We start from the raw sequence: 17531 nt of genomic DNA, 5'->3' as shown, positions 1-17531 counted from the left end.
GGAAGACAAAGGCAGACCAGAAAACTATGTGGTGGAAGCTGAGACAGGAAGAGTGTTGTGCGGCTTTTCGGGAAAAGATGAGACAGGCTCTCTGTGGAGAGGAGGAGCTTCCAGAAGACTGGACCACTACAGCCAAGGTGATCAGAGAGGCAGGCAGGAGAGTACTTGGTGTATCTTCTGGCAGGAAAGGAGAGGAGACTTGGTGGTTGATCCTCACAGTACAGGAAATCATACAAGGAAAAAGGTTAGCGAAGAAGAATTGGGACACTGAAAGGACCGAGGAGAGGCGAAAGGAATACATTGAGATGTGACATAGGTCAAAGGTAGATGTGGCAAAGGCCAAACAAGAGACATATGATGACATGTATGCCAGGTTGGACACTAAAGAAGGAGAAAAGGATCTATACTGGTTGGCCAGACAGAGGGATAGAGATGGGAAGGATGTGGAGTATATTAGGGTGATTAAGGATAGAGATGGAAATATGTTGACTGGTGCCAGTAGTGTGCTAGAGAGATGGAAAGAATACACTGAGGAGTTGATGAATGAGGAGAATGAGAGGGAAGGAAGAGTAGAAGAGGCAAGTGTGGTGGACCAATGATTAGTAAGGGGGAAGTTAGAAAGGCATGAAAGAGGATGAAAAATCGAAAGGCAGTTGGTCCTGATGACATTCCTGTGGAAGTATGGAAGCATCTAGGAGAGGTGGCAGTTTTTGACCAGCTTGTTCAATAGAATTCTAGCGGGTGAGAAGATACCTGAAGAATGGAGGAGAAGTGTGCTGGTGCCCGTTTTTAAGAACAAGGGTGATGTGCAGAGTTGTGGGACAGAAGTGAGTATTTGCGAGCAACAGTATGGTTTCATGCCTAGAAAGAGTACCACAGATGTTTTATTTGCCTTGAGAATGTTGATGGAAAAGTACAGAGAAGGTCAGAAGGCGCTCCATTGTGTCTGTGTGGATCTAGAGAAAGCCTATGACAGAGTTGAGGTTCGCTCCAGGAGTGACCAGGTTGGATAAAATGAGAAATGAGCTCACGAGAGGGACACCCAAGGTTAGATGTTTTGGAGACAAAGTTAGAGAGAGCAGACTTTGATGGTTTGGACATGTCCAGAGGAGAAATAGTGAGGATATTGGTAGAAGGATTATGAGGATGGAGCTGCCAGGCAAGAGAACTAGAAGAAGACCAAAGAGAAGGTTGATGGATGTCCAAGTCCATTGGCACACTTCAAATGTCTTTTATATTGTATGAAAAATATGTACCATAAAAGAAAAAAAATGCTTTTTTGTGACTGACCACAGCTGGATGACCATTATTATTGTGGCTTCAGTTTGCAGTGATGTAAAGGACCACTGCATAATTATTTGGGCTGTTTCTTTGTAAAACTGCATGTGATCTTCTTTTGTTTGCTATCCTAAACTCACAGGAAGATGCTAAAGCAAATATTTTAGCATGAATTATTTGCATACTCTGCCAACATCAGCCAGATGCCAGAAAAAATGGCCTACAGCACAATAAATACAGAAATTTTTATTCAAAACAAATACAAAGTTAAAAAGTTTGTTCTCATTGCATATGTAAGCAAAGTATCTAGTTATTTAATAACAACTTTCCACTATATGCCACACACCCCATGTGAAAAAGTACACTGCCAATTCCAATTTAAATAAAGCAGACACAACCGGTTTTCTATGACAAAAGATCAAATAGAAAGTAAACGTCAAGGTTTGCGACATGTTGGACCCCAGAACAGCAAAGCAGGCAGGCAAAGCATGACAAATCTCAAAAAGGGCTTATTTTCAAAAGCTCAAAAGAGGCAAACAGGGCCACAGAAAACTAAATACTAAATTAACATTAAAAACAAATGGCATCAATTTGTTTTAATAAAGTGCCAACAACCTTGTATTATTAATTTAATATTTTTAGCTGATGATCAATATATCACGGGAGTGCTGGAGCCTATCCCAGCTATCATCGGGCAGGAGGCGGGGTACACCGTGAACTGGTTGCCAGCCAATCGCAGGGCACATGAAAACAAACAACCATTCGCGCTCAAATTCACACCTACGGGCAATTTAGAGTCTTCAATCAACCTACCATGCATGTTTTTGGGATGTGGGAGGAAACCGGAGTGCCTGGAGAAAACCCACGCAGGAAACATGCAAACTCCACAGAGGCGGGGCCGGGGATTGAACCCCGGTCCTCAGAACTGTGAGGCAGACGCTCTAACCAGTCGGTCATCGTGCCTTCATGATCAATATAAACAGATGTAACTATTTATTCTTCATCAAAAGTCACCTGCAATAATATTCTTCATCAAAAGTCACATGCAATAACATCCATTTTCTGAGCCGGTTATGCTCACAAGGGTCACGGGAGTGCTGGAGCCTATCCCAGCTATCTTCGAGCAGGAGGCGGGGGACACCCTGAACTGGTTGCCAACCAATCGCAGGGCACATACAAACAAAGAAACAACCATCCACACTCACATTCACACCTACGGGCAATGTAGAGTCTTCAATTAACCTACCATGCATGTTTTTTGGGATGCGGGAGGAAACCCGAGTGCCCGGAGAAAACCCACACAGGCACGCAAAGAACATGCAAACTCCACACAGGTGGGGCCGGGGATTGAACCGAGGTCCTCAGAACTTTGAGGCAGACGCTCTAACCAGTCGTTCACCGTGCCGCCTCAAGAGGAATAATTAATCAAAAATTTAAACTATCCTAGAAGTTGATGCTGAAATAGACTGTTGTCAAGCAGAATGATCAAATAAATAAAGTGAGAACTACAGTATATCACATAATATAGTATTGTAATAGAAATCTGCAGATTTTATGCAACTGTGTCCCTGCAGGGCTGTGGATTGGACAATTAAAGGGGACATACAGTATCATGTCACACACATCAAGCTTGAATGTAATCAACTAAGTACGTTATCGGCCTCCATCCATCCATCCATTTTCTGAGCCGCTTCTCCTCACTAGGGTCGCGGGAGTGCTGGAGCCTATCCCAGCTATCATCGGGCAGGAGGCGGGGTACACCCTTAACTGGTTGCCAGCCAATCGCAGGGTACTTTACATAATTGCCTCCACACAGAGTTTCTCTGCCCGCGTCTTGGCGCGCGAGACGAAAATCCAGATCCACACCTAGTGCTTGAAGTGTTAGCTTCAAATAAGCAAAACATAATTGATTGTCATGTTAATTTGACGAGGGGTAGAAGGGTATTTGTGTTTCGTGACACGTATCTGCACACTAACGGACAAGTGTACTTCGGCAGCTTGGCGATGTCAATCTGCCTCCATGGGGGAAAACAGAAGCCATGCTGTCTTTGTAGGGGCTTGAATGTGCTTTGCACTTCTCAATCACATTTTTAGATTTGGGGATGTAAGTGCAGCCAACTCCACAACTAGTCGTCATTCTAACAAAATAAATATCTCCATCGGCCCGACAGTATGTACAAAATATTACCCTAACTATTAAGTCAGTATTAAATTAAGCCTTGAAGCGTGAGCATTTCCTTCTTTATATCACAATGTAACACCTGACTGGATTGTGCTGTTTTCAAAGTCAATACCATCAAGTCATGTTAAAGTAGGCAAACAAAAAGTCAAATATAAAAGTCCACACAGTGAATTCAAACAATGTGCAGAAAAATGGTGACTGGGTGGCTCAAGTTTGCTCCAAGACTGACAGCTCATCTTCCTCATACATCAGAGGCTCTACTTCCAGTGCAGCGAGTGGTGTATGTCTTCTGCCAGAGTTATTCTTCCTGTACACAACATACTGGATTGTTACCTGGTCAACAAGGTCAAGGTTCTTTCAGTAATTCATCAAAATTAATTAAATGTTCAATACATGACCTGACAACACATTCACTCCGAGTTAATTTTTCCGATGTCATGCTGTGCCAATAACTGCCTGATAGATGGAAGATGAGGTTAACAAGACTATAACATAAGACAGATGACATGCACCTCTACTTGTGATGTTAAGGATACAAAGAAGTCCAGAATCAGGACTCCCATACTGCCGATGAGCCAGGCCAGATGCTTGAAGATGAAATTCTTTTTGGAGTCCTTTAGTGCCGGTAGGACCATTATGATGCTCAAGCTATAGGTCCCATTGCCCATCATGGCCAGTACAAACAGCAGGTAGGAGGTGCCCTCAGTAGACTGCCTTTGAAACTGGAAAATAAGTGGTTAATGCAGAGAGTATATTGAGCTCATGTGTAATATCCTGGAGACCCAATACGTTTGTCCGAAATCACATGTCAGTAAAGAGAACACAAAAACACCTTTTTTTTTAGAAACTAAAGAGAAAAACAATGCTATATTTTAACCTATATTTGTCATACTAGAGCGGCTCCAACTACAGGAGACAAATTCCTCGTGTGTTTTTTGGACATACATGGCAAATAAAGATGATTCTGATATTTAATTGAATACACTACAAAGACAAGATATTTAATGTTCAAACTGATAAACATCATTGTTTTTACCAAATAATGCGAAAAACAATCAAGTTTATCAGTTTTTGTTTTTATGGCTGCAACACGTTCCAAAAAAGCTGGGACAGGTGGCAAAAAACACTGAGAAAGTTGATGAATGCTCATCAAACACCTGTTTGGAACATCCCACAGGTGAACAGGTGGGTGCCATGATTGGGTATAAAAGGAGCTTCCCTGAATTGCTCAGTCATTCACAAGCAAAGATGGGGCGAGGTTCACCTCTTTGTGAAGAAGTTTAACAGTTTAAGGACAATGTTCTTCAATGTACAATTTCAAGGAATATATGGATTTCATCATCTACAGTCCATAACATCATCAAAAGGTTCAGAGAATCTGGAGAAATCATTGCATGTAAGTGGGTAGGCCGAAAACCAACATTGAATGCCCATGACCTTCGATCCCTCAGGCGGCACTGCATCAAAAACCGAGATCAATGTGAAAAGGACATCACCACATGGGCTCAGGAACACTTCAGAAAACCAATGTCAGTAAATACAGTTTGGCGCTACATCCGTAAGTGCAACTTGAAACTCTACTATGCACAGCAAAAGCCATTTATCAACAACATCCACAAACGACACTGGCTTCTCTGGCCCCGAGCTCATCTAAGATGGACTGATGCAAAGTGGAAAAGTGTTCTATGGAGCTGTCTTAGTGCCATTGACATGGGTAACTTACACATCTGTGAAGGCACCATTAATGCTGAAAGCATATGTTTGGAGAAACATATGCTGCCATCCAAGCAACGTATTCTTCATGGACGCCCTGCTTATTTCAGCAAGACAATGTCAAACCGCATTCTGCACGTGTTACAACAGCGTTGATTCGTTGTAAAAGAGTGCGGGTACTAGACTGGCCTGCCTGCAGTCCAGTCTCTGCCTGCAGTCCAGTCTCCCATTGAAAATGTATGGCGCATTATGAAGCGTAAAATACGACAACGCAGAGCCCGGACTGTTGAATAGCTGAAGCTGTCCATCAAGCAAGAATGGGAAAGAATTCCACCTAAAAAGGTTCAACAATTAAGTGTCCTCAGTTCCCAAACGTTTATTTAATGTTGTTAAAAGAAAAGGTGATGTAACACAGTGGTAAACTTGACCCTGTCCCATCTTTTTTGGAACGTGTTTCAGCCATAAAATTCTAAGTTAATGATTATTTGCTAAAAACAATAAAGTTTATCAGTTTGAACATTAAATATTTTTGTATTTGTAATGTATTCAATTAAATATAGGTTGAACATTATTTCCAAATAATTGTATTCTGTTTTTATTTATGTTTAACACAATGTCCCAACTTCATTGAAATTGGGGTTGTAAAATATTGATAGGAAACAGATTCAAATTCCCTAAATGTTGTAGTTTCAGTTGAAGTGATTACTCAATTCAGTGGTTTAGTAACAATTTTAACCCCAAGTATTGAAAATGTTTCACCAAGCTGGTGGTCTTTTGAATGCATACTATGACAGGAAAGAGCATCGTGTTTGTATTTTCTGATTGGGGAGTCTGGAGTGCTTGCCTCCATGTTTCTCTAAGTGAATGATGATGACTCTTGAATTATTAACAGCCACAGTTGAGCCAGGATGATTCTTCAGAACAACATGACTATTGTCCTCCAACGTCTGGTTCTCATTGTGATACAAAATCTTACTCACAGGCCCCGTGTATTAATAGGTAGTCCTGGAGATTACGTCTGAGGAGAGTTGGCCAGCCCAAGGTTTCTCATGGGAAACTCCACACATATTGCGGACAACAAGAAAGTGTCACTTACATTTTTATAGAGCTGTGGGAAGCGGGATGAGAGGTAGAAGACAGTGGCAAGGTATCCACATATATAGCCAGAAACCTCCAATGATTTAGATGAAGTTGGTGTCTGAGAAAAACATAAAAGTATGATTAATTTTACTGTAATTTCACTTTGTCATACATTTGACAAAAACAGCATAACATTGCTGTTCAATAAAAGCTCTGTAATTCGGAAGTCCAGTGTGACAATTTGGCAATGTTTAACGTAATAATGAGAGTTGTATTCTATTCCATGTATTGTCAAATTTTTGAAACGAAACAACCAACTAAAACAACTTCAATTATAATGTTTTTAAGTATATTAATTTGGCTGCTAGGAATGTCAATTTAAAACACACTTTTGCTAGAGAGCTCCCCATAACCATTTACTTTGATTTAAGGTCTAGCAAAAACTCATACAATTTTCAACATTAAAAACAAAGGCCATCAATTTGTTTTAATAAAGTGCCAACAACCTTGTATTATGAATTTTATATTTTTAGCTGATGATCAATATATCCATCCATCCATCCATTTTCTGAGCCGCTTATCCTCACAAGGGTCACGGGAGTGCTGGAGCCTATCCCAGCTATCATCGGGCAGGAGGCGGGGTACACCGTGAGCTGGTTGCCAGCCAATCGCAGGGCACATGAAAACAAACAACCATTCGCACTCAAATTCACACCTACGGGCAATTTAGAGTCTTCAATCAACCTACCATGCATGTTTTTGGGATGTGGGAGGAAACCGGAGTGCCTGGAGAAAACCCACGCAGGAAACATGCAAACTCCACACAGGCGGGGCCGGGGATTGAACCCCGGTCCTCAGAACTGTGAGGCAGATGCTCTAACCAGTCGGTCACCGTGCCTTCATGATCAATATAAACAGATGTAACTATTTATTCTTCATAAAAAGTCACATGCAATAATATCAGACAACAACAATGTTAAACCATTTCCTGAAAATTAACCTACAAGAGATTCTGAGGTTTTAATATTGTCTATGATGAGTTTGGGTAAAACCAGAAGGAGTAGTGTTCCAGCGCCACACCACAGGCAGCACAGCCATTTCAACACAGGGTTCTCTAGAACACACAAAAATACAATGCAAAGATTAGACAGTAGAAAAGCACAAAAGTAAAAATTAAAAGGCAAACAAACCATTTACTTTACATTAAAATTAAGTGAGACTAAATGAGTAAAGGCCTTTACAGTCACATTTAAATTTGATAGAAAAAGGCGGCATCAGTCATAAATATGTAAATACTTGAATTTAAAGTACAGTGTTCGGAAAATACTCAAACAAGACACGATATGAGCAACATAGTCGTACTAATAGCAGAAGCAATAGTCGATAACCATAAATACTGTACTGTACATCCTTTCATCACTGTCAAGGCCTCTTTATACTCCCACGCTCGCCGACAACGCCCGCATTGCATCACATGACCGATGAATTGGCCCGTGCGGCCCCACTGTGTCACTTGACACGCACACGGCAAAAATTGTTGCTGTGCGTAGAATGCTGCGGAGACCATCTCTCCGTTTTAGTCACATGCAGTGATGACGTACTCAGCGTGCCCCTTGGTTCTACATACCATCTACGCCGCTGCCTTCTTGATCGATTTTGCAGCATAATTAAACGTATCATTTGGTCATCTAGGTCAGAATCATCTTTATTTGCCAAGTATGTCCAAAAAACACACAAGGAATTTGTCTCCGGTAGTTGGAACCGCTCTAGCACGACAACAGACAGTCAATTGACAGAGACCACTTTTGAGACATAAAGACATTGACAAAAAAAAACAGTCACTGAGCAGTAAAGTGTTGCTAGTTATCTGGTAATGCCGGTGCATTTTGATTTTTGACAATTGTGCAAAAAGATGCAGAGTCCTTTAGACTCGAAAGAATAGAAAGACTATTTGTTCCATTTGTTCTAGCAGACACTGTTCCACAGGTCGCCATTGTTGTTGTTTTGTTCCTTGCTACGGAGAGGAAAGAAACGGCTACCGGAAATGTCCAAAATATGCAGAGGAAATTCCATCCTGTGGTGTCCTAGCCAATATCAGCCGTAGCGACACCCCCGACTTGGAGGTGAACTGCATTTTCGGCGTAAAAACTGCCAAAACAATTATGCGAGTGATTCGCTGTGATGACCCCTGGTTGGTTGCAACAACAACTGTACATCTTTCATTATTTATTGTGGTCTTCGAATTGGTTGCTAACCACCTCAATTTCACACAAAATATCACCCCACTTACCTCTGTTCAAGTTGTTCTTTATCTTATAATAAATAAACTGTGAGATGAGAATCAGGTCTGAAAAGATGTAGAAAATCACTGCAACCACCTGTGAAGACAACAGAAGAAAACATGTTCAGTCAAGTGTAGTGATGGACTGGGACAACTGCAGATGCGTTGATTTAAACTCTTCACCAATTCCACTTTAAACGTTCAAACAAAAGTATGAAAAAAAAAAAAAAAAAAAAAAAAACTAGGGATGGCGGCACGGTGGACGACTGGTTAGAGCGTCAGCCTCACAGTTCTGAGGACCCGGGTTCAATCCCCGGCCCCGCCTGTGTGGAGTTTGCATGTTCTCCCCGTGCCTGCGTGGGTTTTCTCCGGGCACTCCGGTTTCCTCCCACATCCCAAAATCATGCATGAATTTGTTTGTTCCTTTGTGCCCTGCGATTGGCTGGCAACCAGTTCAGGGTGTAACCCGCCTCCTGCCCGATGACAGCTGGGATAGGCTCCAGCACACCCGCGACCCGAGTGAATGCACCACTACCAGAATCGGTATCGATACTTTATGTCAGTACTCCTACTTGTAAAATTGCTCCGATACTACGGCGCCGATACCACTTTACCAGCCTGCCATAGAACGACTACAGTCGATCCAGCCGTGCTCCCATCACAAAGCCGGGGCAGAGTAGGCCGAGCCTGCTGGTGATGCACTGTGGCATGTCCATTCCCCACCTTCTCCGCCCGACGCATGCATGCCCGTAAGCCCCAGAGATTAACGGGTTTTCATTGGATGGCACTTTCTGTGCCTAAAATGGAGAAAACCTGGCTGAAAACAGATACAGATTTACAGCAGATGATGCAGAGAAGCTTCTCTTCATAAAAACGAACCTGACTCTCACCTTTTTATAACAGAATCCAAAGTAAAAAGAAGCAAAGATGTGAGAATCTGTCACTTTCCCTGCCAGTTTTATTCTAGAACGGAAATGCCTTATATTACAGGCAACATTTAAGTTAAATACTGTAGGTGGCAGGACTGTTAGAAAAACATGCAGTTAATGTCATTAATGACAAGATGTTAAGTTGTGCAGTGTTCAACAATTTTGATTTTTTTTTGAATTAAAATAAAACATATTTTCATCACAAAACAATGGCATTATCAAGCATCAGTACATCATATTGGCAGGTACCCAAATGTAAGTACTTGTACTCTGTCTGAAAGAAATTGTACTGTAACACAAGTTTGAGACTCTTGGCTTTTGGTAGTATGTCAAGGGGCCGACAGGGGCAAATGCACTGCAAACGGTCATATGCAAGAGACAAGTCCGCCAGGCCACTCAGGGGCGCGACCTCTGGAATGAACCAGTCCTGTGAGACCAGCGGCACCACAAGTACTGTATGTATAGGTAGATAGGACACGCCCATTTTGAGCTCCTTGCCGACGGTGATGCTAAACTCGGGAGGTCAAAGTCGTCAGCACATTCCACGTATGTGGATGGCGAGAAAACCAAAAGACCAAGGATGTTGGCACATTGTGCTACATAGGGTTGAACGTCGTACAAATAAGACTACGGAAATGAGAGTCCATTTCAAATACATATTTTTTTAAATGTTATTTATTTTTTTCCCTTTATCAAATGTTGCATATTGATATCATATGCTTTGGTGTTTACAAAACAGTAAAGCTCATGGAAATCTGTTGAGAAATGAGCAAGTAACAACTAATTTCAGTGTCAATGCATTGCCTTCTATGGGAACGACGACCTCCCCAATATGGCCGCCACATCGGCACGTCGGTTAGTTGAGCTGCTACAGGGCACCGGTGTATATAATATCTATGAAAGGCATCCCCTGGTCTCACAGGACTGGTCTGTACCGGAGGTCGCACCCTCTATGGCCTGCCAGACCTCCGTTGTGTTGCGTGAATGTGCAGCATTTCTCTTGCAGTTGTTTTGTACAAGACACAGATAATCCAAGTCATTAGCGAGGGAAAAAAATATATATATCATTTCAAGTGTGTGTATGCATGTGTGTGTGTGTGTGTGTGTGTGTCTGTTAACCTGAATTGGCAACTGTCTGGTGAGGTAGCAGCCTGCAAAATTGGTGATGTCAGCACTGAAGAGGAAGAGGAGGAAGCCAAAAGACATGGCCTCATCCACTTTACCATTGAGATAGGATTCATGGACCTGACTAACAGAAAGAAAGGCGGATACAAAAACCAAGATAAGACAGCCAAATACTCGAAAATTATAGATATACTGTAGATACATGGTATAGTATAGATTAGTGATTGTCAGTGTGTTACCACCACTATTGGTATGCAGCCTCCCTTTAGTTAAAGTCGAAAGAATCTGTTTTTAAAGTCCCTGTAGCGTGAAAATGTTGTGTAAATTTGACACAGCAGTGTTGTTAACAATCCTGCCAAATTCGAATGATTAAAACAATTGCCAAGTATATAAAATGAGGCTTCAAAATCTCTCTCCGCTCAACTGTCAGCTGTCAATCACATACCACTACGTGTAAAATATTTTTTATGCCTACACATCCCTTTGTGTTTGAGATGTGAAAATCTATCTGCTCAAAGCTTCCGGTGGCTGGAATATATCCCAGGCGGATGCAGGGCTTTCCACGCACTGACAAAAGGCGCTAGCCACCAACTAGTTGTGAGCTAACAGGCTACCAGGAGCTGACGTCATGGAGAGAAAGTCAATCGTTTATTAACGCACTGAGCGGAACACGTCATTGAGCCTGTGGCTCACATTACATGACGGACATTTCATTTTGAGCACATGCTTCCTGGTAGTTATACACGCACAACGCTTTGTATAACACAAACTACATAACACTTGGGAATTTAAACACAGTAATGACACCGAGCTGTTCTGTAAAGTGTGGCATCCAGAGACGATGCATTTTCCGGGTCGAGGGATAGCAATCTATTTGCACGCTTCAGCGTCAGAAATTTTTCTCGTGGGGGGAGGGTAGATTCATGCTGGTCTCCCAACTACGAATTAAGTGGTCTCGCATCGCAGTTTGTTAGTTAAAATTTGCTTTTTGCGTCTCAAAAAACACATTGAAACGCAGAACTGGGAATCACAGTTTTACCGCGGAGACTGTTGTGGTGACCGATTTTCCAAACAGCTACATAGCTCACTCCACCATGGTGACGTCGTATGAAAAGTTAGCACCTTGCTCTGATTTTTTTTGTGTATAGTCCCCAATTAACACACACACACACTGGGAAGCTAACTGTTTATTATGTTCACTAGCCTCCGAGCTAACAAGCTTAGACGCTAAACAGCTAGCTCCACCGCGGCGACGTTGTTTAAAACACAACAACTCTCGCTCAGAGTTGTTGTGTCTGTTAGTCCCCAATTAATACAAACACGGGAAAGTTAACTATTTATTAAGAATAACCTCACAGGCACACATTATTCAGCCAGTAGTTGACTGACAGCTGAAGGGGTCATCTTCAGTGGACCAACCACGCAGTCTTGCAGCTCGAGGGCGGGCCTTATTTTTATGATTTCAGAGGCATTTAAAAAAACAAAACAAAACAAAACAAAAAACAATGATATTAACATTTATCGAGATATTTCTGAGGAAAATATATCTTTTTTTTTGAGTAAAATTGATCATGTAACCAATCAGAAGAGGGTTTGTGTAAAGTCAGATGAAGGAAATATTTGTTTCCTCTCGAGATTTCTTCATTTTAATTTGAACAGATTGAACAATTCCAAAAATTGCCCTGAGATGCCATGAGCCATGAACCTAATATTTTAATATGTCAAAAAATGTTAAAATGATAGCTGCTTAAGAGAAGATGCACAAAGGCTGTTAATTATTATTTTAAATTAAAGCCTGATCTTGTATGCACAATATGAATTTAGGAAATAAAAATAGTTGATTATATAAAAAAGGAAACTCGTACGTTGTTAAGCAAAAAGTCTTGTTTTCTCTTTTGTATTGTACTGGAAAACTTAACAGAACAGAAAATAATTACACCTATTGAATGTTTATATTACATCACAGAGTTAGTTTCACTGACGATCTAACACAAATTAGTATCAAACTTGCGTCACTTATAGCTCTCAAAATAATTAATATTAGTACACAAACGCTGTATAAACATACAAACAAGCAATGTAACAATACTCTGGCATATATAATAACAACATTCGATCGTGACTTTGAATTTCTTTGTTACGGCACGTGTGTATCTCATTGCGTGCATTGGTTGCCTCTGTGTAGAAGACCCACTTGTGAGAGCACGTGTTTGTTGTGTTGACAGCTCTGGCTCGGGAGTGGAGAGGTAGGCGGAGATCTTCACTATATGAGAAAATGTTGGTTTGGTAAAATATGGCACCTTTAATAATTGTGCATTTACCGGTAACCTGCAAAAAATTGCTCCCCAAAATTAGAAATGTGCTCCTCAAATGATGAAATGTTGAGCAAAATTGCACTTTAATTCACTTGACAGGGTCTTTAAATTTATTCCCCCCTTTATATTAGGGCATACTTTCGAAACTGTGTATAATGTTACAGTGGTTTACAATGGATTAGATAGATCGATAGATCGATAGATAGGCAGACAGACAGACAGACTACAAATCTACTCACGGCAAACAGGATAGCAGAATGCAGCACATAGAAACGAGCCCGACCACAACGCTGCTGTACTCCCAGACGTTATCCACACACTCCTCTAGCAGGTAAAGAATCCACGGCGTCCCGTTTACGCACAAAAATCGGTCCACCGTCGGGGAGCTCCAGTTAGCGTCCACACTCTTCCCGGGAAAACGTGCGATGGCCATGGGATGCCCTCAACTCAACTCGGCGTTGCCGGCTCTTCCCCCGAAAACGGTAATCTAATATGCTAATTGAAAAAAGGCGTGGGTTGAAAGGTAAAACTTGGACGCAACTTCACCCTGATTCGTGCTGGTCTTCCAGCTACTTCGCCGACACTGATGTCACTTTACGAATCCTAAAGGGATTAAAGGTGAAGGACTGTTCCTAAAAAGCAGGATTTTCAGGTCACTCACGGGGGCCAATTGTATAGCTAATTCCATATCGACCTCTGATGCCATCTCGGATTTTACCGTTTAGAAAATTATTCTCGTTAGCTAAAATGGAGAGAGTCCCGCTCGTCTGACCAAAAATAAACACGATGGAGACTACAGATTGTTTTCTTTAAAATTCCTCGCACGATGTTGTAACTAATAGTCGCCAATAGCGAACAAATGGTGGTCTAACTCTAAAAAAAAAAAAAAAAAAAAAAAAAAAGAGCAATTCTGCTGCGTTCCATCATGTGTCAAGGCATTTAAAGTGACAGCAAAATATCCGGTTACATTTTCAGAATAAAAACTGTGGTTGACAAATGTCCTATTATTATTATTATTATTGTATTGTCGTTATGGAAAAAAAATAAATTGACTCGTTTTTATTACAAGATGTAACAAATGACCATTACATATAAAACTGTGCTCGGAAATTTTTTATTTTATATATGGAAGATATATTTATACCGTATATCTAACTGAAAGTGAAGGTTTTAAGACGTGCCATTTTTGTCTTAATTTGAAGGCAGAAACTGTCACTCATCGGATGGTGTATAATTGTGTCACTCACATAAACGATACCTGGGGAAATACTGCCATCAACTGGTTTTGTGCATAATTGATTTACCTGGAAACCTGGTTCTCCCATAAAGGTTTGTCTCTCTACTGTGAAACGAGCCATTGTTTTGGGCCCATCACTTACAGACTCTCTGTGGTTCTTAAAGACATCATCCGAACCTGTCCCTCCGCTTTTCACTTTGGCCCTTGATTGTGAAATGGTCCACTGTTTTGTAGAGATGATGATTGGAAAAGTGATTCTCTCACAAGTGTATTTCCTTATTGCGAAACGAGCCATAGTTTTGGACCCATAACTAGACTCTGTGTGGTTCTTAAAAGCAGCGTCCAAACCTGTCCCATGACATCTAAGCTTGTCTCCTCTGAGAGTGAAATGGCCCACTAGTTTGTGTTAGTAATGTTGGGGACTACAGTGTCTGATGTCTAAAGATACATTCAAGCCTGCTCTCTAATTTAAGTGTATCGCTTTGCTGTGAAATGGTTCAATGGTCGAGGTAAATCTACAGGTGAACCGGAATCTCAAATTAACGTTAGTGTATTTACTGTGAAATGAACCACTGGTTTGCGTTTTTGACTCAGACTAACAACACCCCTTGAAGGTACCATCCAAACATGTCCATCCACGTCGTTTACAGTAACTCTTAAAAGGCACACAAGCATACCTGAATTATTTAAAATTGACTTCTAAAATTTTTGTATACAAATAGTTGGGTTTTCTTGAGTCTGGTAACCTGTCCGTTATATTACTTTACTTTATCCATTGTAAGGTCAGGAGTTGAATCAGTATTTCAACTTTTTAAGATTTTTTTTTTTTTTTTTTTTTTTAAATATATGTTCTTCGACTTCGGTACAGAATGTGAGTACAACTGCCACCTCTGGGGGAAAAAAATCATCATGTTTCCTAAAATTGTGTCATAGATGTCGGAGTCTTTCAGACGTCCTTGAAAGCATCATCACAGACTGCCCCCGCCCCCATCCCCCCCACCCGTCCACCTGTTGCGGGCTGTACTCTTTTTCACCACACGATGGCGCGCTTTCCAATAGTAGCCGACGTAGACGGAATGGGCTTCTCAGTGGGGGAACTTGAAGCCTTGTACGAAGACTGGTCGGGGTAAAAATGTGTTGTGTGTCCCTTTTTATCTTGCTTGGGAGCCGCTGAGCCCAGCTAAACTGCTCATTCATCCACGGTCTGTGTGTTCTTCCACAGGTAAGGGGCACGACGCTACGAGGGTGTTAGGAAAGGGGGAATCAGGTTGTCTTGTTGCTCGGCTTGCTGTCATTCGAGACGCGGCGGTACGGGAGCAAATACGTGAATGTCGCCGATACCTTGATTTCGGGAAAGTTAACTGCATACCAAGGCGTTTGTGGGTTACAATTCAAAGCATTCCTGGAGTCAAGGGGCAATGAGAGCAACTTGTGAATCAGTGCCGAAATCAAAACGACAATAGGAGAGTGTATTCAGTTGTATTACACCTGCTTTGCCTCCATCCAGTCGTCGCCCTCTTGGCGCCTAATTCCAGTGGAATGTGCTTTTAGTTTAGAGGCGAGTTCAGTCGCATTACTCACATTGTTCAGTTTGTTTTTTTCCCCCACTGCTAATGCTGAAGTCCTACTGTGTGAAGGCAGACATTGATCGAGGAGGACACTCTTCAAGGTCAAAGACTTGTGAGATAGTGGAACTAATAGTTTGTAAGACACCTACCTTGACCTTTACCTTTCCTTGTTGTGTTACCCTTCAAGCTCATCTATTGACCACTTCACCACTACAGTAAATCCCTCTTGAGCCTCAACATGCAACTTGGAGCAAATTCCTTCATTCACTTGTTCGTGTGTACACGCCATTCACATTATTAGATAAACCAGCACGATCTTATAAGAGCTGTATCAAGCAATGGTGATATGATACTCAGTAGAGCAGGGGTCACCAACATGTTACCCGGGGCCTCCACGTTGCCCCCAAGAACCACATGAGTAGCCAATGGACCTGTTCTAAAACTAGCTCACTAGTGATGGAACATTGTGATTTTTTTTTTAGCAGTGTTGTAGAAGTAATCATTAGAAAAGATTTCTGCATATAATACGGTATTCATGTATTTCCTACATTGTTAAATAGTTTTTGACAATTATTGTGGGAACTCATTGACATGATCAGCGTCTTGGCATATATAAATGTAATTATTATTAATAACACATAATTAAGGTACCTTGTTATTTCAGACGTGTGTATTGAACTGGTAGCCCTTCACGGTACCCAAGAAGTAGCTCTCAGTTTCAAAAAGATTGGTAACCCTGCAGTAGTGCGTAGGCCTGGCTATAATTTGCCAATTGCTCTTAATCGCTTCTTTAAACAAATAGTAACAAAATACAGTAATTTACAAGCACATTTTTATCACACCGGCCAGTAGCCTCAACTGAAACTGTCACTGTACACCACAGTGGCTAATGCTATAGCCAGAAAATTGCCAGCCAACAGTACGTCTTCATACATTCACTTCCACGTAACTCAACAGAGCATACTCATAGTAGCAACATGACAAGATTTGTCAAAAATGACAGTCTTGTCAAAATGCTGAGTCTGTTTGGAATGGCCACTTCAATCTGAGTACAACGCAGCAAGAATTTTGAAAATTGGATGATGGGTTTAGGAGGAATTTAGTTTTTTTTTTTTTTGTGTCAGAAAAATTGGCTTTTTGGGGAACATCTGTGTGATGTCGCCTCCATCTCATCCATTTTCTGTACCACTTATCCTCATTAGGGTCATGGGCGTCCTGGAACCTATCCCAGCTACCTTCGAGCGAGAGTTGGTGTACACCCTGAGTTGGTCGCCAGCCAATCGCAGGGCACATATAAACAAACAACCATTCGCAGTCACATTCACACCTATGGGCAATTAAGAGTTTTCAATTAACCTACCATGCATGTTTTTGGGATGTGGGAGGAAACTGGAGTACCTGTAGAAAATACACACAGGCACAGGAAGAACATGCAAACTCCACACAGGAGAGGCCAGATTTCAACCCGGGTCCTTAATACTGTAAGGCAGATGTGCTAACCAGTTGTCAACCGTGCCACCCTCTGGAAAATCTGGTCAAAAATGCCTTCAAATTGGAGTAAAACATCCATCCATCAATTTTCTGTACCGCTTATCCTCACTAGGGTCGGGGGCGTGCTGGAGCTGAAAATTGGATGATGGGTTTAGGAGGAATTTAGTTTTTTTTTTTTGTGTCAGAAAAATTGGCTTTTTGGGGAACATCTGTGTGATGTCGCCTCCATCTCATCCATTTTCCGTACCACTTATCCTCATTAGGGTCATGGGCGTCATGGAACCTATCCCAGCTACCTTTGGGCGAGAAGTGGGGTACACCCCGAACTGGTC

At 41.6% G+C, this 17531-nt stretch overlaps 2 protein-coding genes across 7 annotated transcripts in view; one reads left to right on the top strand and one right to left on the bottom strand.

The window, feature by feature from the left end:
* Positions 1–1215: 1215 nt before the first annotated feature.
* LOC133405186 (lysosomal amino acid transporter 1 homolog) lies at positions 1216–13739 on the bottom strand. Its single transcript, XM_061681935.1, has 7 exons — positions 13143–13739; positions 10583–10712; positions 8544–8631; positions 7258–7367; positions 6270–6371; positions 3997–4182; positions 1216–3793 (listed from the first exon to the last, which is right to left on the bottom strand). The coding sequence occupies exons 1-7, from the start codon at positions 13334–13336 to the stop codon at positions 3668–3670; spliced, it is 936 nt and encodes a 311-aa protein (XP_061537919.1). The 5' UTR covers positions 13337–13739; the 3' UTR covers positions 1216–3667.
* A 1504-nt stretch (positions 13740–15243) lies between these two features.
* veph1 (ventricular zone expressed PH domain-containing 1) overlaps positions 15244–17531 on the top strand; it is a 92418-nt gene continuing 90130 nt past the window's right edge. For all 6 annotated transcript variants that reach the window (XM_061682407.1, XM_061682406.1, XM_061682405.1 and 3 more), the window contains exon 1: positions 15244–15362. The gene's annotated coding sequence lies outside the window, so the exon portion shown is untranslated. The remainder of the gene's footprint in view (positions 15363–17531) is intronic.

The sequence above is a fragment of the Phycodurus eques genome, chromosome 7 (assembly GCF_024500275.1).
Source record: "Phycodurus eques isolate BA_2022a chromosome 7, UOR_Pequ_1.1, whole genome shotgun sequence".
Classification (NCBI taxonomy): Eukaryota; Metazoa; Chordata; class Actinopteri; order Syngnathiformes; family Syngnathidae; genus Phycodurus; species Phycodurus eques.
This window is presented reverse-complemented; position numbering and strand designations above follow the sequence as displayed.